The sequence below is a fragment of the Ptychodera flava genome, chromosome 17 (genome assembly GCF_041260155.1).
Source record: "Ptychodera flava strain L36383 chromosome 17, AS_Pfla_20210202, whole genome shotgun sequence".
Classification (NCBI taxonomy): domain Eukaryota; kingdom Metazoa; phylum Hemichordata; class Enteropneusta; family Ptychoderidae; genus Ptychodera; species Ptychodera flava.
In genome coordinates this window covers 34,777,293-34,800,014 of record NC_091944.1, presented here as the reverse complement: position 1 = coordinate 34,800,014, position 22,722 = coordinate 34,777,293, and the positions used below count along the sequence as shown (strand labels likewise).

Below are 22,722 nucleotides of genomic sequence, written 5' to 3'. Positions count from 1 at the left end.
TAAAATTTAGACAAATTTTGTTGTTGCCTGCATGGCTGTTGTTGCAGATTGTAATCTGAGCCATAAATTCATATGAATGAGTGTGACTTTTGGTAGCTATTGTAACACTAGCAGGTTTTATTTTTGTCATTTATGTGGAAAATGCAGACAAATATTTATTTATGCATATTAATGGCAGAGAAAAATGACGTCATTTGCAATCAGCACAATCAGGATAGAATTATTTTATCATTACCATTGGTTTGTTTACGTGTTGTTTCTCTAACTGTACACAAAAAGTATCCACATTGTGATAAGAATTATGATTAAAACAAAATGGTGAAATCTGAAAAATTCACAAATTCTTTTGTTTATTCTGGAAAAGTTTGCACTTTGATATTTGTAGAGGTATTCTTTGTATTTTATGGATAATTTGTCATTTTTCTGTTTAATGGGGTGGCATACAGTAATGGTGTTTTACCGATGTACAATATGGTTTCATTGTGCTTCTGTGAACAACACGGATAGAACTCATTGAGATAGCTTCCTGATAGCCATTTTTTTCCTGAAAACAGCATCAGATAAATGTCTACTACATGCATTAAGAGAATGGCTTCATTGACTTTTGTGTGTGGGTCACGTCGCTTGATATCTAAATCTACTTTTCTACTGGCTACCTACCGGTAATTGATTTGCAAATGGGAGTGGATCTAAAGTCAAGTTGCATCACTTCAAGTTACTACGTGTGACTGAACTCATAAAACCATGGCTTATACAGGTCAGCTGTCAATACATGTGAAAATGTGAAAGACTGTGACCATTAAGGAAAGCTTTTAGAGTTGAAATCAATTTATAGCATCTGTGCCAGCCATGCATGAGAAGCAAGTTTCTTATTCTCTTGTCCATTCTCAGGGAACACAGTGAGTAAAAATCTCAAAGGGGAAAAATTCAGTCTACAGTTAAACTGTACTTCACTTCTTCCAAGGGATCATTGCTTATCAAATCTGATCAACTGGAAGGCTACTTATCCTATGTTTCATTGATAATTGCCCAGTTTTGAAGTCGTCCACTGTTGTGAAAATATCTTAAATTAAATGCAATAGTTCACACAGTACACAGCTCATGCTTATTAAAAATACAATTTTAATATGAAATATGTTTATTCCCTACTATCCTAGTATTAAAATGCACTCACATTTAAAGTGGTTCAAGATAAATCTGTCGTTATTGCCATTTTCTATTTGTTCCTTGGATCTGGTAAAATTATGGAACAGATCTCACTCTACTTCAACTCAGTAAACATACCAGTACATGCTAAACATTAAAGCAACAAGTACTGGTATGTTTTTTTGAAGCAATGTTGAAAATATGTATTTTTTTAAATCTTTAAAAGTGACTTTAAAATGATCGAATGAAACAACAATTTTGTCACAAGATCTTTGCCTAAGTTACCAACAATGGCATATGTTATATGAAAAAACCATGGCATTGGCCTATTGGACCTAGTGTTCAAAAGACTAATATACCATCTCCTACATGTACATCATTTTGAGGAAGTCTGATCAACCATGGCAGATTGGGAAGGAAAAGACTAACACAGCGTTGTAACATATTGCTTGTGGTATGACTTACCTTAGAATCTGGTGTCACATTCCTGAGTTCTGGGTAAAGTGAGTACATCATTGCTTTAATATCATCAATGTTTTGGAAGAGTATAAATCCAAGTGCCAACAGATACACAACACTGAGACCTGTGAAAAGAGAGAAAAAAAGAATTACGTTCTCTTTTTTGTACATTTTGGACTCCTTAGATTTGTTCATTCACATGATTACAGTAATCCTGCACAACTTTATACCTCAGTTTGCGTAACTCTGTAGCATTTAGTATAAGTGGACAAATGCTGTATTTTGGATTAATCACAAACAACCTAGGGAGTACAATTTTGATAGAATACACAGCTAGAGGTCCCCTAAGAATAATCTTGATAGTTTGTATACAAAGGTAATGTCCATCTTCACTCTTGCAAATTCAACTATGGAAAATGATTGACAGTTACTTCATTGAGGACAGTTTGTGGAGTGGCGTGATTGAGGCCACTCTCTCCTACAAAACAATTAGTGAGAGACAGTCTCATTTTCACACCTATCTACTTCTGTGCGATCAAATACCTGACAAAATCCACTTAATTTTTCAATATCAAATAAAGCTATAAAATGAAATGATGAATGCCAAATATACGCTAACAATATTATAGTAATTTCATGCTCAAGTTTGCAGTTCTGTGGAGTAGCTACCAGTTACATGTATATGGCAAATATTTCTGGAAGACATAAATATTTAATCATTTGTATTTTACATAATTTATGAAGTCAGTTATATTGGTTAACAACTTTGAATACGTTGAAAGATGGTCAATTCGCATACTTTTATCCCTTTTTCATGATAGAACTGTACATTTATTGTGCGACAAGTATTTACTTCATCAACAGTGCCTAAAATTTTGAAATTCATGACAATACATGTATACTCAAAGCAAGTTTGAGAGACACTTGTACATGCTTCAATAAATTGTATACATAAATACATTATTCTTGCTGAGTACATATCAAAGAATACAATCTCCTTCCATGAGAGACATGTGGCAGTTTAGGTGGTACACTGTGAAAAACTTTGCAATATCTAAATTATACTTCGACAATATTCTGCTCAGAATAAAGTCAGCACACATTGTGTATTGTTATTGAAACTACAATTGGGAACATTTACTAACAGTAAGCAAGCAAGAAATATCCAGTTACCGGAGCATATCCTATCCTATTCCCATGATGCTATGATATACTTCCTACACACCCTTATTATTGCTGTTTCACCTTTCAAGAAGCCATCCACACAATATTCTGCTTTCGGCAAATTTTGAGGAAATTGAATTTCCCCAAAAGATCAGAGTTTGACAGGAGATAGGGAAATTAACTTTTGAATAGGAAATTGAATTTAGAGAGAAACACTAAGAAAACAGAGTGCATTTCTCACCAGAGAGCAAAGTTAGTTTTGAAGCCCACTCTTAAGACCATTGCTATAGCTTCCATAGGAACAACAAATAATGTAAGTGTACTTCATCAAGGAAATCTCTTCCTACAGATTGATGGCTTGGAGGAAGTGGGGCAATATATTTTTTATATTTCTTGTATTTCTTTCCATGTAAAATGTTATCTTTCTAGCCATATAAATGCCCACAAATACAAATTGGAATGAAATTCATGTAAAGGAATATTCATTTTACCAAGGATGAGACTTGAGACTGAAATAGAATACTCTATCTATTTGTACACTTAAAACTTAATTCGCTAAAACCTTGAAAAAACTTAATTTGCATATCTTAAATTTGCATAATTTTTACCGTCCCCCATTATTACTGGATAAATCATAACACTGGCAATTGTTTGGGTTGACATTAATATACAGACCAAAAATTGATGAATACTGTAGCATGCATAGCACATGCTTTTATCTTATCAAGAGATACTGATGTGAGTACGGTACATTGAACAGAGAATCAGCTGTTTTGTGTTTGCCTGACTCCAGTGAATCTCCATGACATTTATTAAGGTAAAATGCACCTTAGGGACAGATATTTGGACTCTCAAATTTTGAAAATACTTTTCTGGTCTATTGCTTGTGGGGACAGATTTTAAAGCTCTTGGAGTACCGTATGTAGTATTTTCACTGCCTAAGCTTTTCGAAAATTGAAACTTATACAGGGATGGCGACCATTTTGAATTTCAAATACCGGTAAATGTTAGGTAACTCGTTTCTCTTGCACAGTGGCCCCAGATTTATATCCTTGATTTGGCAAGGAAGCAGTTGAAAGTTTCATTGAGGAATGATTGGGCAAAAGTTTTAAGTCTTTCACTTTCAAGGCACATACTACCTCAACAAAACACTCATTACCAACATTATATACAAAATTCATTTTATCACCAAGTTTTTTATTCTTTGCCTTAAAGGGACAAAGTCGGCCACTTTTCATGAATTTTGTTTGATACCAGATACTACTTGTATTGTTTGACATGTTGAAAGATACTGAATGAATGAATGGGTGACCCTACATATATTCGACCCCGGTTTTAAAAAAATTAAATGAAACCGTCGCGAGAAGATTATTCCTTCTCGCGATGGTTTCATTTATCGTGTTTTAAACCAGGATCGAATACATGTAGGGTCACCCATTCATTCAGTATCTTTCAACATGTCAAACAATATAAGTAGTATCTTGGGCAAATAAAATTCATGAAAAATGGCCAACTTTATCCCTTTACTAGAGTGCCTGAGAAAGTATTCATCTTCAGAATAATAGAAATGTAATCATGTACCGTACTCTGTCAAACCATTATATACCATAATCAGATTAGTAGACCCCCTGGAACAATGTTACAATAATATTTTATCAAAAGTTTGGTGCAGCTGTTTCACAAGTACTACAGACTGTGAAATGAATGATTACCCAATGCCTTAAAGGTCTGGTGAAATGCCCATGTTGCAAAATCACAGAAATACAGTTGATGGTCTATAAAACAGTCACATTCATTTCTTTTTTCGTTTAGCGCGCGTGATTATGAAATATGGCAAAAGAAAAATGCGATGTGGGCGTGTCCGCCGAGCCTCTCCAGTCGACTTTTTTCGGCTTTCCGAAGTTTGCCCGACGCCGTATCTCATAACGGGAAGTAAGGTATTTCACACCTCCGTAAGCTCCCCACGGGGGGTAACTTCTAGGTTTTCCGCTTACATGATCAGGACAGTGTCCTCCTTCAATTTCACTATGGGAAGACGTTGTTATTTTAGTGGCTGTGACAGCGGCAAGAATGTAACGGCTCAACTGTAAACTTTTTCGAGTTCCCGTCAAATGTTGAGTGTTTGAACCAATGTGCTTGTCTCTTCTGGTTCGTACGATACTGGCCACGGTCCCTTAGCCTGCCTCGCTACACGCTACACAATTGGGACCGCGATGCAAATCAACTGCATGGACACCAACACTGAACGTTGTGACTGCCATTAAAACGAACAACAACACGGAACGTAGAGATCGCGACACAAATACCCGGTACAAATCATGGAGCACAGTCCCTCTGCAGCTCTGGACTGTGCGCATGGAGGCCATTAAAATGAAGAACAATAGGTAATACCGGACCACGAGGACCGCGATGCAAATCGACCGCAACATGGATTAAAATGCACAACACGGAACAGCCAGACCGCAATCCGCAATGCAAATCAACTGCAACATCGAACCTTGTGGCCTCGATTAAAATTCGTATGTCTGCTATGTAGGCCCATAGCAAAAGTTTCAATTCTCGTGAGCGGGCGTTCCTATGCCTGCAGTACAGTAGACAAAGTGACGTCAAATTTGTCGCGAGGGCTCGATTGCGTGCGTCGAAGTTTCAATTCTCGCGAGAGCCATTTATGCATGCTGTGGACTACTAGACTACATAAACGTCAAATCTCTCGCGAGACTTGGCTCGATTGCAAATACGTACGACGAAAGATTGTGACGCAATACGGAAGTACTGAGATACAGTTTTGCGAATCGCCGAGAGAGAAGCGCAGATCAACAAAAGACTACAAACAGCCACGTTTTTTCTTTATTTTGCCATATCTTTTGAACAAAAATCAGTTTCGCCACTGTGGCAAATTAGGATCATTTTTTTCGCCACTTCGGATTTCGATTCGCATTGACGAACGTGGCGAATAGGCAGCGCGAGCACCGGTGTTTTGTTAGCGGATACCTTGGGCAGAGATAAGGCGGCGTGGGACCGCTATTCGATGTAAATGAAAACACCTGTGACGTCACAGACGGCCAACCTTGACTCCCGCTGAGGGCGTGACCTGGGTGTCGCAAAATGACCCGATGAAAGCCGCGCATAGAAATATCAAAAAAATTAACACTTGCGCGTACTTTTAGGTTGCAATTCTGTTGCGAGTGTAATAGTATTGCCCCCCTGGAAGATATTCAGTCTCAAGAACAGGACCATTTCACCAGACCTTTAATCAGCCTCAATTTTTATCTAACATATAGCCATTATCCTGCAAAGAATAATCAATGGTAGCGATCTGTGTATCTTACATTCATAATGCAGAACAATTGTGTTGATATGCATGTTTCTGTATGGTACGCTGCTTTGTGAGATGAAATCTTGCTGTATCTTGACAAGAATTTCTTGTAAAGCTCTCAGGAAACAGAGATGACCGTGATGTTGTAAACTGTTGCAAGCATCCAGGAAAAATTATCAAAAAGAGATGTGAGGAAAGTGTGTTGTGTACCAGGGTACATGTACGGTATGTACAATGTAGAATGCACACACAGACACACACAGACACACACAAAACACATAGGGCACGATTACTTACCAAACACTATGCGCCATATTGCTGGATGTGGTCTTGTAAAAGGACCTGCAGGATGAAAAACAAAGTACCGAACATATAATTTCAAAAAAGCATATCAAATAATCTTTGGTTTGACGGGCCAGTAGCTGCAACTTTTGATGATTTTTTTTCCACTCAATTTTGTTGTTAATATCAACTACAGTTACTTGTTCTACACCTCCAAAGCATGTTGAGATGCACAGTGTTCAGCTTGTCAGCTCAGCCTGTACATGTGTAGACTGCATTGTTATTGTTGACAAGAGAATTCTGGTCTGCAGTAGAATTTTAATTTTAAACAATACAAGTGCATTTTGCACATGTAGACACTGAGTTGACAAGCTGAATAGACACTATTGGTATATGTTTTCATAATGCTTTGGAAGGTAGAGCTAGAACTTGCAATTGACACTCAAACAAAACTGGTTACAGCTACTAGTCCTGTAAGTTTTGACAATATTTCATTATTTTTGTCACAAGAAAAAGAGATTCCATTCTATTCTTCTCCCATGTACTGGTGTGTTGTAATATATACTGTAGTATTAGCCTTCCAAGCACAACGCATTGCATACAAAATGCAATGGAATTGGTGACAATCAAATCTAGTCCCCAACAAAAATTCAATACATTGCACATGACCTACAAAACTGTATACAGTTTGTGTTGAACACTCTACATTTTGACAAGATTGCAGAAGCACCTGCATTGTACCAACAGTTCACAATATAATGATAAATAAATCAAAAATTATTAAAGCTAATGGAGTTTTCAAGATCACAACTGATACCGACACCGATGGAAAAAATATGCAAATATGACAGAAGTATTCTGGGAACTGGTAGTTGGTTGATGACCTTGGAATGTGGCCTGTGATTTACAGATACATACCAGGTGTATTGTAAACTCTTATATGATTAGTTATTCAAACATTACAAAATGGATTTCCTCAGGGAATACCAGGGACAAATATAACATCATTAGTTTATGCAAGACATCAATTACAAGTATCCTATGAACATAGTATTGGTGTTACAGGATTATTGGATGACAAGACAATGTTTTCCTGCAACAATGTTCTGCTTTTCTTTAAGTTATTCAACATAGGTGGCTGGTACTATAAATTTCCATATCCAGAGTAAAAATTAATTAATTACGTTCAAATCTGTCACCTTTCAAATTTGACACCCATTACCTTTTCTAATGCCTACATGTACCGGTACTAACTTCCAGTTAGACCAATTAGACCAAGGTTACTCTAGGGTCACTGTGATTATATAAACAAATATAAACAAATTCTGAATGTTTTAACTTTGACCAGTGATAAAAATGCCCTTAATTTTGTCATAAACATACCGGTATTTACAATCCCCACTCAGGATATACAGTGTTTTTGCTAAGGGTTTAGGAATATTGGTAAATGGCTTTTGAACCCTGATAACATTTTTGCCATCCCCAAATTGGATTGCATTGTTAAACCATGGGAACCCCAGTAAAATGACTGGGGAACCCCGGTAATATTTACTTGCTTTCTGTCTTAAACAAAAACACTCTGACTGATATACATGTATCGTACTCCTAGTGTATACTGCTTTACAGAGAGAAGGGGTCAAGTAAATATTTGATTTTCAATTTAACATTGGTAATTTAATAATATGCATAATTGCATTAGTCTCACAAAATGGATGTTGTATGTGCTTTGTGCTCACTGGAAGAGTTAGTCTCTTAGCACTTCAATACACAATTTATATTTGAGATGCAGTGGAGTATACATTTTAATACCCATTTTGTTTTATGAAATAAACTTCGTATTTCAAAGCTGATGCCACTTTTCTGTCAATAAACGTATATAAAGAAAATATTGTTGCAAATGTATGGTACGTACAAACAGTCATAGTACTATATGAGTGCATATAATTTTACAAACTGGCTCCTAACACGTACTGTACAGTACATATGTATGCTTTGTGTAGATGCAATATGTACATATAGATGCATTTATATCTAATGGTGCATCTACCAGCTATTCCGCACAGCATAAAAACTGATGTTACACATGATACTGCAGAGCCCTCATGAAAAAACAAAGAAATCAATTATTTATTTAATCTTTTTTGGACAGTGTTCATAATTAAAAAGAACAAGATGCCTAGTTAGGTACGATTTGTATTCTCGCTTACAGCCCACTAGAAATTGATTGACTAATATGGTAATCTTCAAATGCCATAGTACAAATGTGTAACTAAATTTGATTTAAAGTGTCTGGTTATCAAATTTTGATTTAAAAATTAATGGAAAAATGTAAATTTGTAAAGGAGAATATGTATCCAATCGCTTGAATACAAATCAAACACTGTACTTTCGTCAGTCCGTTTTTTCCTTCACTGTGAACATGTTTTATTATTAATAACTAGACCATTGAAAGAGTTACAAAGCCTGTCTTTGACCAATACTGCTTGCCACAGAATTCAAAATTCTACGAACATACAAATTAGTAAAGTCAATATTTAATCATGGATTAATAAAGCGTTTTCCAGAAAACAAATCACGTTATATTTACTCTCACAACTTAATGACAAAGCAATATTTTTTCCAAAGCAAAAATAGTCATTTTTGAAAGTTTCTGGAGTGTGAATTCTTCCTAACTGAACTCCATAGTGGAAGCATACTGTAATACAAGAACACTGTTGGAAAAGGAGTCAAATCCGGGGGACATGTCACTTCAAATCCATGAAATTACTACACACTTTAAAAAATACCTGTACAATCTATCAATACAGAAGCACATTTTTAAATAAAAAATAAATGGTATGTTCATTTTTTTTTCAGAGGAAAACATTTGTTTGCCAGCCACTTCTGGAATGGCATGGAATTCATATATCAACACTACAGAGAGAGCCACATCCTGATGGGCGATAACAATTTCCCTGTAATTACCGAGATAGATTGGTAAGAGATTCAACTCCCTTGCTAGTTGATTGTGAATAGAATCAGTCTCTACCTGAAAACTCATAAAGTTCAACCACACACATCATAGCTAGTTTTACTTGCTCCAGCCTGACATGTCTATTGTACCATGCACTCTCATTTTGCATTCAGAATCATTTACCAGTCTCAGCCATTTCTTAATGCCCTGACATTTCATGACATATTGAATTTCCCTCTAACATAATAATGGCTTGGTGTGTACAGTAGCTCCCTGAATGACACACAGCTCAATCAGAAATTATTCAACACTACTATCTGTGATGCGATTTTAACACAATATACTGTATTCAAAGCAAGAGCCTTTTTTGTAATAGAATTTACTGGTAGGAAAGCAACGAAATAAATTATTATTGATATTCTTTGTGCAATATCACAGATTATGGAAACATTTATAAAGAAAACTTTAATATCAACATCTTTTCACTGAAATACCGGTACATACACATGAACTGATGTAGTCAAGGCTTCATCAAACTGACGGTGACCCAAACCCATTGGCAAATACAAACTGTATTTCGATTTCATGATTCAATTCACAGATGAATATACAGATAGCAAATTTATTCATTCAGATATTCTTTGATGTTAATAATTTTGCATTGAATGTTGATCCACTTTCAGTCTATGACTGACATTTCAATCATCACATACCAGTATATATTTAAGTTGGCCATTTAGCTAATGAGAAGCAACTGTTTATTAGTAATATTACAGTAGAACAATTTAAGACAGTTAACTTGTTAGTTTCAGAAATTCGGAATCAATCAAGAACTTTCTGTAACTGAATGCCATTTCTTGGTAATTTACTGTATTTTAGCAGATTAGAATTAGTTTTGCGAAAATCAAAAATCTAGGACTGACCGTTTGGAAAAGGAAGCTGTGAATGTAAAAAGTTGATAGATGCCGGGCGTTGCAACACATCCACCTATTAAAAAAGCTACACATTGCTGACAGTGGAGCTAAAAATGACAAAACTTCCATTTAAAACAGATAACCACCGATTAACATCAGTAACACTTGGCTTTATGATCTTGTCCAATATCACATACTGAAAAAGAGAACTTCTCAGAATCCAAACTCAAAACCATTTTAAACAAGTAAATATTTTGTGTAAATTAAAATTAATAGATTTTCTTGAGCCATAGAAACTCAGAACACCATATTATAGATGTTAGAATACATCTACATGTACGTGTAATTAGCCTTGGAATAGGGAATACGTGGTAGTGTATAAACACCTTGATTAACCATGCACATTATAACCCTTTCACCACCATGGTTTGTCCCAAATCCATTGTTTTCCATGGTAAAGTTGGACCTGTATACAGGGAACTGGGGGTGAAAGGGTTAAGTGACCATGACGGGGAAAGGCAACACAAATTGACAAAGGACAAAGTTGGTATTGGGCAAGTATACCGGTATGTAAACTGGTCTTTCAACTTACAGTCCATATAAAGGAATTGAAACTTTCAAAGATCAGAAAATCCAGTAAAATCTGAGTTCAGTATAGGAAAGGTAAGATATTTTACATGGCTTGAGGACTCATAAAAGTTTTTTGAACAGAGGAATAGCCTGTAGTATTAAACAGTCACATTGTCACAAGTCGCAACCACCATGATCTCTCTCTTACCTCTTACTAGTTTAACAACAGTCCCTCCATATTTAACTTGTAACTATGAATATACTGATTCCAGAAATAATCCTAAAGAATTCCAAAAGTACTTTACATACATTTATTATGGGTAGATTAAGTGTTAATATATCAAATAGATAAAACATATATTTTTTAACTTCAAATTACTTGAAAAATAACAATTTTATGGCACATACTTGATGTTTGTCCTGTGAAAGATTGCAGAAGTTTAAAAGCTCAATCCAGGTTGAACTCAGCATGGAAAGAAAGATCATAATCTTGTTTAGAAGATCAGTATGATACACGAAAATTTAAAGTTTTTAGCAATTACTCTGTGTACCTGACATACTGAAATTCCAGGCATGAAGCCAAAACAATGTAATTAAACTTAAAAAACCCCAAAAAATAAACAAACAAAGAAACAGACAATACGTTCAGATTGACGACTTTGCGTCGGCCCAGGTCCGGACCTGGGCCGGGGCCGACGTAAAAAACCAATGTGGACACGCTGAGTCGGCCCTGGGCCGACTCAGTTTGGTCCCGGTTAGAAGGGGGGGGTTCAGGGCCGACTCAGGGCCGACGCAAAATTTGGTCCGACGCAAATCGCCAGTGTGGACACGTTACGTCGGCCCTGGTCCCAGTTGACCAGGCCTCCGCCATGGATCGAAGTTGAACTAGTCACCCTATTCGCACAAAACAAACGACGTTTGAAACTAAAGTTTACACATATCGAAAGTTTCAATCCAGTCTTTACATTTTAATATCATCCCATGTACGCAGAACTTCCCACCAACCTTTGTTCCGCAAACGAGACCATGTCATTCGATTCCACAGTGCACGTAATAGACTGGAGAGGCATGTCAAAATGCCGCGCACTGGTTATTTCTCCACCGCAGTCTTATATATACCATATGCTCATCCAATAAATAGTGAAGATCTCTCCGATGATTAAAAGGGTGAGTGGTAGTCATATTTGCCCTTCTTGTGCGTAAAAACAGGAAAATCATGAACAGTAGAAACAGCGTGCCATATTCAAATGCGCCATTTTGAACTTTGACAGGTCAGAGGTCACAAAGGAGGTAAAAGTTACGTCGGCCCTAATTCTGGTACCGGTAGGTGTGACACGGACCAAATTTAATCCCAAAAGGACAATTATTTTGCGTCGGCCCAAATTTCAGTTGGGTTGCCAATGTGAACAAGACAAAAAAATACCTCCAAAAAACAGAACAAAAGAATTTACAAAGTTACATTTTCGATTGTAATATCACTGCATGAAAAGGGCAAGTTTTCTGAAGAATGAACATATCCAGTTGCCATTTGATAATAGGAGTTTAGTTAGGTTGAAGATACAATGAGAACTGACCAGTAAGCAAATGTTTGCAGGATGCTGAAAGATTCAACAGCGTGCAAGGCCAGAGTGTCCACACACACATGGTTGAATCTTTCAGTCTACAGTTTGTTTGCAGTTGTCCTCTGTCCATGCCCTGTGATACATTTGTGTCATTATTCACCAGTCTGTCTGATTTGTAGGATGGCAGAACCACTGGAACTAACAGCAGTTCAGGCCAGTGTACCCGGTACTACCGTATGTGATTGGCGGTTCCATAAAGCCTCAGCTAGCTAGTCTGTGCCTTGTAGTGCACATCTTATGTGTCTACTTGACAGTTGTAAGTAGACACATATCCACTGACAACTGACAAGAATAATGCATGTAACACTTTATTCCTGTCGCGATAAGTTTACACACACCAAACTTCCAATGTATTTAGGTATACCGCTGGTGATGTTGTTGTATTCTTACCATTCTCGCAGGCCAGAGCGATAATTTCCGCTCCGCTGACCTTCGCAAAAATCAAGCTCTGGCATATAACGCCGGGAAACTGCGGAAGTATGAATGGGGGTTAATTAATTATTCATGAGAACATATCATCAGAATTAGCCAATCACGAATACGTTTTACAAAGTCATGTCGGGTCGTAAGCTCCTCATTGTCTGTGTGTACACAATCGAGCTTTCAGGGCCTGAGATCCTCTGGTTCTGTTGCACCTCTTCCGATATATGTTGCATTAAATCCGACAGCTTTCAAAATTTTGACTGTTTTTCTGTCATGATCGAGAGCAACGGCGACACCATGTGAATACTATGGCTTCGATAGGTACACAGACTACGGCCATCAACGAACCCTACCCGGTCCCACTGCAAGGTCGTCCCCGTACACTCAGTGTGACTATTTTCGGACGATCTCGGTTCGGACATTCAAAGACATGCTGTTCGTTGTACTCACTTTGCTCCGTATTGATAGCGTTTTACAATTCATGATACCGCATATTAAGTCAGGTGACGCTGCTGTCCCGTTTTGAATAGTTAGTTTTTTCGGTAGAAGCTATTTCGCGAAGTTAACACACCCTACGATCTAAAGCAACACACAGAGACAGCCCATATCCGATGTAAGCACCATACACATCGAAATATAGTTGCGTCGTCCATGGGTTGAACGTAACTAATTTATCACAAAATTTTTACAAACAGTTTTCTCAACACATCGAAATTGAAAATCGAGGGTTTGAAGTTTCAAAATATCAATATTTAGCCCCTATAATCACATTCCAAATACGACGTCCGATTACTACGCACTCACTATGGAGTCAACAATTTGGCAACTTTGACACCCCCAAATACCACTTCCGTCCTGTTAACAGTTTTAGGATAAACACAATAAAGTTTCGAAGGGTATGGTAATAAGATTTCGTACTGCTCGTTATTTGTGAAACGGCTTTGGGCGAAATTCACCATACCCTGTCCGAAAATTGTCACCAGGTCACACTGAGCGAGTGTACGCATAAGCTTATACGTGTTCGTACCCCGCTGAACTACAAACCCATGGAACAGACTAAACCTCTCTTGATTTGATTCCGTTGTAAGCGTAACTTTTGTGATGAATTAATGAAACATAATCGGACTTGAACAACTACGCAATTTCCCGAGATCTGTGATTTCGGCAGTGTTGAGACGATCGGGAGCCTAGCGTACATTTGTGATTTGTATCGCGGAGCACCAGCTCGAATGAAAGGGCCCAATATACCATTCATACGTTTCTATAGCTCCATGTATACCCACAGTACGATAAGAAAGCTTTCAGTGTGAACCTTAATGAAGAGATCGATACATAAACGTTTATACATAACTTGTGGTAAAGTAAATTTATGATCAATAGTTTTGACCAACGGGTTTTACACAGCGGTGTTGTTCTACGTCTGGGTCGGACACTGTGCATAGCGAGGCGTGTGGGGCCAGCTGCTCCAGTTATGCGATACCCTTCGATATAACGCCCGTGAAACACGATGGGCCGGACGGCCTGCCAGGCCATGCCTGGTAGCATACAGACTTGCCACCGCTGGTCCTTGTGCAAAGAAACCCATCTTTTCCTTGTAAAATAATTATCAATGGCGTCTTTTTGGTGTGAATAGAGCGGTTGAGTCCAAAAACATTAAACATTTAGTGATTTACACATTGCGCGCTCTTCGTCGACAGTGAACGCTGTGTGGTGGTAAGCACCAAGATCAGCTCTGTAACGGGCAATCTGATTGGCTTGTAGGTTTTCCTCGACTATCATAGAGCCTTGCAGCAATGCGTGAACGCTAAACGTGGCCAGTGATACCACGGCCTTTTCGGCGTTGGGTGATAAGACTCGCCGAAGAGGGCGTGGTGTACGACGATGTATTCTTACATATCTGATGTCACATTCCCCCCGTGAAGCCGTCGTTTATGGAGGAAGTGAACGTCGTCATGGGGAGTCTACCAGATAAGCTCAAGGGTCATTCATTTTGGCCCAAGGGGTTGGTAACGGTCTGTGGGTTGGTGAAATAAAATGTGAATGGTACAATTACACTCTCATTTGTCTCACGTGTCATTTATTTAGAATAATATATATTTTAACTGATTTCATCTTCACATGCGGTTTTCATTGTGCTAGCCTTACTCAAAAATGTTCACATAGAATGAGTCCCTTTATACAAATGGTATCAACTGCAATCACTCCAAGCGCGCGAATATTGACCTGTAATGTTTCACAAAGTACACGCGCGCACTCTGTGCACTGACCAAGCGACATGTACCAATTTCAAGTGAAGTACTGCGGGACGAAAATACGTCACATTTATGGTGACGGCATTAAAACGTATTTCTAACTTGTGTGCCTGATTAAGGAAAATATCTCAAGTTTGAAAACGGCTGAATTTCAAATTCAGTATCGGAATGACGAAGGAGACACTATAAAGTTATCCAACAGTGAACTCGATGTCATCGTCAATGATTTGTATCGTTGCTCAGAAACTCTTCCGAACGCGGAATACAAGCAGGTAAAATTAGAGGTCGTAGAAGATTTCTCTCATCAAGTACGCGGCAAGCGACTCTCTTCGAAATGACGTGAGTTGGAAGAATATTCGTTCGCTTTATCCCGGCTTCGTCGAAAAGTGTACTTGCAGTGGATCAAGGCTTGTAACCATGTCGATGTATCGAACGACACGTTCTATGTTTTGCTCTGTAACTTGTTCTGCAGGTACCTGCGATACCCTCTTGTAACTATAGTTCAAATCTCGTTTAAAGATGTCGTATATAGTTCTGTGGGCAGGGCAAGAATCGATGTCACAGATTTCACTATTTAAAAGCTCTACGCGAACTTCGCTGGCTGTCATCGATGGCTTCCTTGTTTTCAGATACTCGACATACTCGACAACATCTGCGGAGCTTTACACTCAGTGTCAGTTTTCGGACAGGGTAGTGAATTTCGCCCAAAGCCGTTTCATAAATGACGAGCACTACGAAATCTTATTATCATACCTTTCGAAACTTTATTGTGTTTTATCCTCAAACTGCTTACACCGACAGAAGTGGCATTTAGGGGGTCAAGTTGCCAAATTTTTGACCCATGTTGAGTGCGTAGTAATCGGACTGCTATCGCAATAATCGGACGTCGTATTTGGAATATGATACAGATTATAGGGGCTAAATACTGATATTTTGAAACTTCGAACCGCGATTTTCAATTTCGTTGTGTTTAGAAAACTATCTGGAAATATTTCATGATATTTAATAGTTACGTTTAATCCATGGACGACGCAACTGTATTTCGACGTGTACAGTATAGCGCTTAGATATCGGACACGGGCTGTTTGTGTGTGCTGCGTTCGACATCTTGTATCGTACGGTGTGGCTAACTTCGCCAAGTTTGTAGCGCCCGAAATAGCTTCTACCGAAAAAAAAACTATCCAAAACGGGACAGTAGCGTCACCTGACTTAATATGCGGTAGCATGCCTTGTAAAACGCTATCAATACGGAGCGAAGTGAGTACAACCACGAACCATGTCCGAAAACTGAGGTCGTCCGAAAATCACACTGTAAGACCGGTTTTCTTGAATCGCCTCAAAATAGTTGCCACCACTTTTGATGCCGATTTATTTTTGTCCTGAGCAACAGATCTTATAGAGTATCCATTCAGCCAAAACTGAATTATTTCAGACCGCACTGTCGGGCGAACCCTTCGCTTCGACGACATGTTCGGTGGAGATAGTTTGTGCGCGCGACAGACAACGTAGTGGTTGATACCATTTTATTAGGGTTGGGAGGAATAATCGGTAGTAAGTTCACATGTATATTTTTTAAGGTTACAGGCCTACTGGTGATAAAAGACGAAAAGCGAGAGAAACATAAAATAAAGCAGTGACACTCGGTAAATGATACAAACAGTAAGAAAATGAACAAGAGACATTGATTTAATAAAATTTTATTTTTGTGTCCTCATTCAATAAAGTGGAATATTCCGTCCCATCTGTACAGCCGCCACTTTTATGGCCAGGCTCAGCTCCCGGTGGAATTCAGAAGCGTAAACAGCATGTGTAATTCTACCTGATTACTTGGGTGATTACATGGGAATGCAGTGTTCTGCCAAGCTTTTGCATCAGTGGGGTCTGAGGGCCCATGGAAGCTCAAAAAGTGGGTCGCTGTTGAAAAAAGGGGTCATTCTCACTTTATTACGTGCCATACCCGTGTTGTTGTTTCGAAGTTCGAACTCGCAGATTCCATGAGTGCTGCGGTTTTATGGTCCTACCTACAGTCTACAAGGCGAGTAAGTGTACTCGTTCGGAAATTCATGTTGTCTCGGGTCATCGTATTTCGATTATTATTATGCTTTATGCATACTTTGCAAGTCATTTGGTTGTTTTTGGCATCGTAGTGGAGCCAGCTGAAATCACGTAACAAATTTTCATGAAGACGTCGAACATGCCTGCGTGACAATTTCAAAACTTGCGTATGATTTTACGCAACTGAGTTTTTATTTGCGTAAAATGTATTCAAAATGCGACGGCTAAGGAATCCGTATCTGATGTGAGTTGGGCAGTCTTTTCTGTAGAACTTAGAGGGTTTCCTGTAATGCGCATGCTCTATTAATAAAAAACAACAACCTGGGGGGCTTCAAGGTGTAGCTGAATGCTTGCCATGCCGTGATGCAAGTCCCGTATATGATCGTTGAGCAGCCCAATGAGTTCATGTTCAAAGAGAAAGACCTTCTGACTGTGAAATTAGTGTTTTCAAAGGGCCAACAAAAAGCAGATACTGTTCAAAGTCCAGCGGGACCTCTCAAGAATGCAACCCGACAGATTCTAAATGGTCATCCGTAAACACTTTCCAAATAACATGCGACGTAATGACCATTAACTGTATTGTGTTACCAACAACGTAGACTCGATCGATTCTCGAATTTTTTGCATCTGTAGTGCCATTGTCTGTACAGAACTGATTGACGTGACGTTTTGTGATGATGAAATACAATGTTGCATAAAGTGCTGCGGTCTGCTAAAATCTAAAATGTTGCAATATCATGATAAATGTCACTTGCAAGCAGGTGCATATGTTCTAATTTTGTCCTGCATTGAACCACATTCAGGCAATACAATGCTATACATGCAGTGCGGCAAGTACGTCGTGTCATGGGGCATTTCTCAATGCGTATTAGTTTACGCAGTCATGATTTATTTTGCGTATTTCAGAACAATTTTACGTAAAATACGCAGGATTTTGCATTAATGGAAACACTGGCCTGCCTCAATGAAGGCTGAGTTTCCGATGCATGGCTGCTCAATGTTTTGAGACTGCTCTGTTTCTGACTGATGTGTTTCCAATGTGGATGGCAGCCGCGTGCATTGGTTTTCAGTTTCCGAGGATGTTAACAGCTGAGACACGATGTCATGTTCGATCGTATTGTCTTCACTCGTTCGGTTGTTGGATTTGTCTTTTTAGGGCGGAATTGGTCCAAAAAAAATAAGAATTGTTCTGCCTCTATGTTTTGATTTATTCACGGAAGCAATTTTCCTTTCCACTGCCAGAGAGTACTGTGAGGCATTGAATTTAACAGAGACGCTGACTGGCTGACTTGAATCTAGCCGATGAAAACCTAGTTCACGATTATGCAAATAAAAAATCACTGAAGGTTGCTATGGAAGCAACACGTCTCATGTTCTCACGAGCAGCATGCACGCATGAGCAGCGTGGAATGTCTACTTCGCGTTTGGCCTTTCGCGTATAGTACGTAAATAAGTGTATTTTTTTACCGAAAGTTTAGTGGGACTGACGGCGTGCTGCGCCTGCCGGACCCGATGATTGATTTTTTTGGGGTCTTCAATTTTATTTTTGCGGCAATGGCGCAAGGCCGCGGCCTCGGCAGAACACTGGGAATGTAATAACATCACCAGCGGTATACCTAAATACATTGGAAGTTTGGTGTGTGTAAACTTATCGCGACAGGAATAAATAAATAAATAAATGTAACTGTACCTGGGGTCAAATTCTAGTTCAATCTTCTTATTCTACCTACTCTATTGTGAGGCCTGTTACTAGTATAACATGTATGTGAAAAGCTAAGTTATGACCACTTGGGCAAGATTTCATAACCTACATGTACATGTAAGTATATGTATTCCTAATTTTGTAGAAAAAGAAACACATCCAGTAAGTTTCTCATTTTTCACTTCTAATTCTGTAACATCAGAAATCTTCTCAACAATCTAACAGAAATTTATCAAATAAACCAAACATGTGAGACAATTTGAGAATTTCTGGAAATTTCTTTGTATCGGCCCTACAATAAATGTGATGTATATAAAAGCATATGCAATGCAATTATCATTTGTGTTAGAAGTTTCTTGAGTGGCATGCCACTGATATGCCAGTACATGTACATACACACACACTGCAAGGCATTGTGTATATGTACTAGTATCATCAAGCAACATGGAATTGTACCATGTGAGATAACATCGTGCATTACAATCTGTGAGTAGAGTGGAATGTTTGCAAGGCTCCACAAAATTACTGTGATAACAGATCTGTGATGTCCTTAGGTGATTACCTCACAATAAATGATCCAATTCCATTACATAGATCAGTGTGTCTCAAAATTAAAATGTGTTTACTCTCGAGTCATTGCAATAAATGTTACCGGGATACACAACATTGTCACATAAAACAGCAAAGACAGCTTCTCCCCCGAGATGATGAATCTATTAAATATCATGTTTCCTTTCAAAGTAGGATTTCTTTCCCTGAATTGCCTTGCAAAAGGACATTTAAGCAGTGTTTTTGCTAAGGCTGGGAACATAGGTAAATGGCTGGGGAACATAGGTAACACGTTGACACCCCACCCCAATCCAGCTTGAGCAAAAAATCAATGACATCATTATTAATATTCATTTATTATGCATAGCACACTCCAACACATTGAAACGACAGCCAACTTATCCTTTTGATTCATGAAAATTATGGGATGGATTAAACTTTAATTTTTTCCATCAAACTGTAGTCAGTCAATGTTCTTATTTATTTGTTTACTGTTCTTTCTTATCTGCAACACTGTCCTCGTCTGCATCCTGTTCATCATTGTAACACACAAGATTCATGAGCTCTCGATGCTTTGCAGTTAGACTGTCAACCAGTTCCGATAAACTTTGCATTGTACTGTCGTGAATGTCCTCACGGTGTGCGGTTCCGAACACGTTACGTCTGGTTTATTTCGCCATGCTGTAACAGAATCAGTGATATTCTCATCACCAGCACCATGATTAAGATCGATAGTCATGATTGCCTGAAGCAAATCTCCTTTCATTCTGTTTCGCAGTCGCGATTTTATTCGTTTTAAGCAGGAAGCTCCTCGCTCAGGCCACGCGTTAGACATAGGAATGAGAAGTGCAAGTTCGGCAAGTTTACACAAATTTGGATACTCATCCCCGAGCACATTTCTCTGTTGCACGACAACTTCGCAAACCTCTCCAGCAGTAGTCTTTGTAGACATGGGCGGTGATTCAAATTTGTACCGGAAATTGCACCATTCATCTTGAGTTTTCTCTTCGTCAAGTTCATAGTGTGTACATAACAGGGAGATCTCGTCTTTCCCGTACTGTTTGTCGTTCACACCTGGGAAACGACACGGATCAAACAGTTCAAATGCTTCGAGGAACGGCGTCAAAGCAAGGCGGGACTCTAGATTCTCACACAATTCTGTGAGCAGTGTGTCATAAAACTGGTCAAGTTTTGCATCATTCTTGTCGGTAAATTGTATTTCTCCATCGCTGAATCGGCCGCTTCCCTCAAACTCGGCGCGAAGTTCGAGCGTCGGTTCGCGAGTTTGCTTGAGTGTGGTCAATTTATCGATCGCCGCACGTGTGAGGGGTTTGACCTCGCTGAACACTAACACGTCCTTCTGCCAAAGTCTCGCCAGTTTTCCGACGATCGGCAGTACAGTCTGCAAGATGTAAACGGTGCGATAAACATATATTTCCGACAGAAAGTGTATAATCCCGCGGCGGTAGCATCTGGAACCCTAGCTTCTTCGGTGAAATAATGCAGCGTTTGAAGGAGAACTTCGTATCCGTGATAGATTGCGTCGTTGGCTCGTTCGTGCGAAGTCCATCGGGTGGCGGCGGGTCGAACGAATTTCTTTCGCCTGTCGGAGGAAAACGTTGCCTCATACTGATCAGATATTTGCTCTAACTTTCTGGTCTTTTCGGGTGAATATTCAAACAGCTTGTTTATTTGTTGCACCGTTCCTTCATAGCGTTTTAACCATTGCAACGATTTCACTGTGTCGCCGACTGAAAGCGCGAGTCTGTGATTAACGCACCAGATTCCCACGACGTGAGGATTTTCTTTCTTCATTTGAGCAACGAACCCCGACTTCTTACCAGTCATGTTTGCTGCACCGTCAGATCCAACAAACTGTAGTTGGGTCAGGTCAATGTTATCCCGCTGAAATCTTATTTTCACAAGATCGGCCAAATTTGCACCCGTAGCGCTTTCCTTCAGACGCTCGACGCGATAGAACTGAGTTTTGATATGACCTTCATGTAAATATCTCAAGTACATGATGACTTGCTGATATACTGTAATATCTGTCACTTCATCTATCAACAATGCAAAGTTACTCAATCCGATCTGCTCTATCAATTTTGAAACCAAAACATCACCTGTGATGGTTATCATTTCTCTGACCGATGAGAAACTGGTGTGCCCGAACTGACGCATGTGTAAAGGATCGTCTCCAATACGTGACACAAGTTCTATGAGCGACGAATATTTACTGACTGCGATGTCTTCTTCGGCAATCCAACATGCGCACTTGAAGGCAGCAATGACGACTTCATGTTCAACACTTTTCCGTTTCTGAATTTCTTGCTCAAACTGTGAATACCGTTGCAGACACTCCCTTTCCTTCGCCAACAGATGCATTTCAGATTTGCCGTGGTTACTGACAACATTTCGGCGGTAGCGAATGCTACATTCTCGGCTCCAGACGTATGAACCCTGTTGAGATGTATCATGTTTGCGGCATAAGTAACAATACATGCCCCGCTTTTCATCATCATATCGTAGCCAGAAAAGATCGACCACTTCGTCATAACAAAGTGTTTTGTCCGTAAGCCAGCAATTCTGGAAACAATGCACTTGTTTGCGTTTCTTTTGAGCCGGTTCGTCAGCAAAGCCTTCTGTAGAGGTCCGAGTTGCATCGCTGCCATTCGAAGGACCAAATCTCACTGTGTCATGTTCACTTTCATCCAAAGACGACGTTGTAGGAGTTTTGTCTGGATATGAAGCGTCGGTGACTACATTCACATCGTTTGGCTGTATTAATAATTGGGAACTCGCTGCATGTCCGACCTCGCTGTTGTGCTCAGGCTGCTGCGTTGATATCGGTTTTGGCCGTGTACAATCGGCGGCATTTTGAACTTTTCTGAAGAAATGCTGAATTGAATTTTGTCCTAATCCGTCTTTCGGTTGTAGTGTTTTCAAATAGTTGCGCGGCATGACGATGTATGCTGATTCGGTTCGGCTGCTCTCTATCTCTGTACTCAATATTTTCCCGCTGTTTTCTCAAGCTCAGCCACATCAGCAAGACATGAAAGCCTGAAACCGTGGCAACAAAATTGCAACATTCGCGTGCAACAATGTGTATGTAAAGTGAGAGGACGCGAGGGACAGTGTTGCGATAAGGAAACCACGTTGAGATTCATACTTTATTACGATGCGTACGTACGTGAATATGAATGAAAGTATCAACATCAGAAACATGATTTCGCTTCGCGTGTTCACTGGGGAACCCCGGTAATATCACTGGGGAACCCCGGTAACATTTACCGGGGTACCGGCCTTAACAAAAGG

General features: G+C 39.2%; 1 protein-coding gene across 2 annotated transcripts in view; it reads right to left on the bottom strand.

Annotated features, from left to right (window-relative positions):
- Window positions 1-22,722, bottom strand: part of LOC139116148 (phosphatidylserine synthase 1-like) — a 66,029-nt gene that overhangs the window by 19,180 nt on the left and 24,127 nt on the right. Inside the window, exons 1-3 of one of the 2 annotated variants that reach the window (XM_070678693.1) lie at window positions 11,810-12,065; window positions 6,383-6,427; window positions 1,612-1,730 (exon numbers count right to left, since the gene is read on the bottom strand). In XM_070678693.1, the coding sequence (XP_070534794.1) occupies window positions 1,612-1,730; window positions 6,383-6,427; window positions 11,810-11,837 (192 nt within the window). In that variant the 5' untranslated portion in view covers window positions 11,838-12,065. Of the gene's footprint in view, window positions 1-1,611; window positions 1,731-6,382; window positions 6,428-11,809; window positions 12,066-22,722 lie in introns of those variants that run through there. The other variant, XM_070678692.1, reaches the window with a different exon arrangement.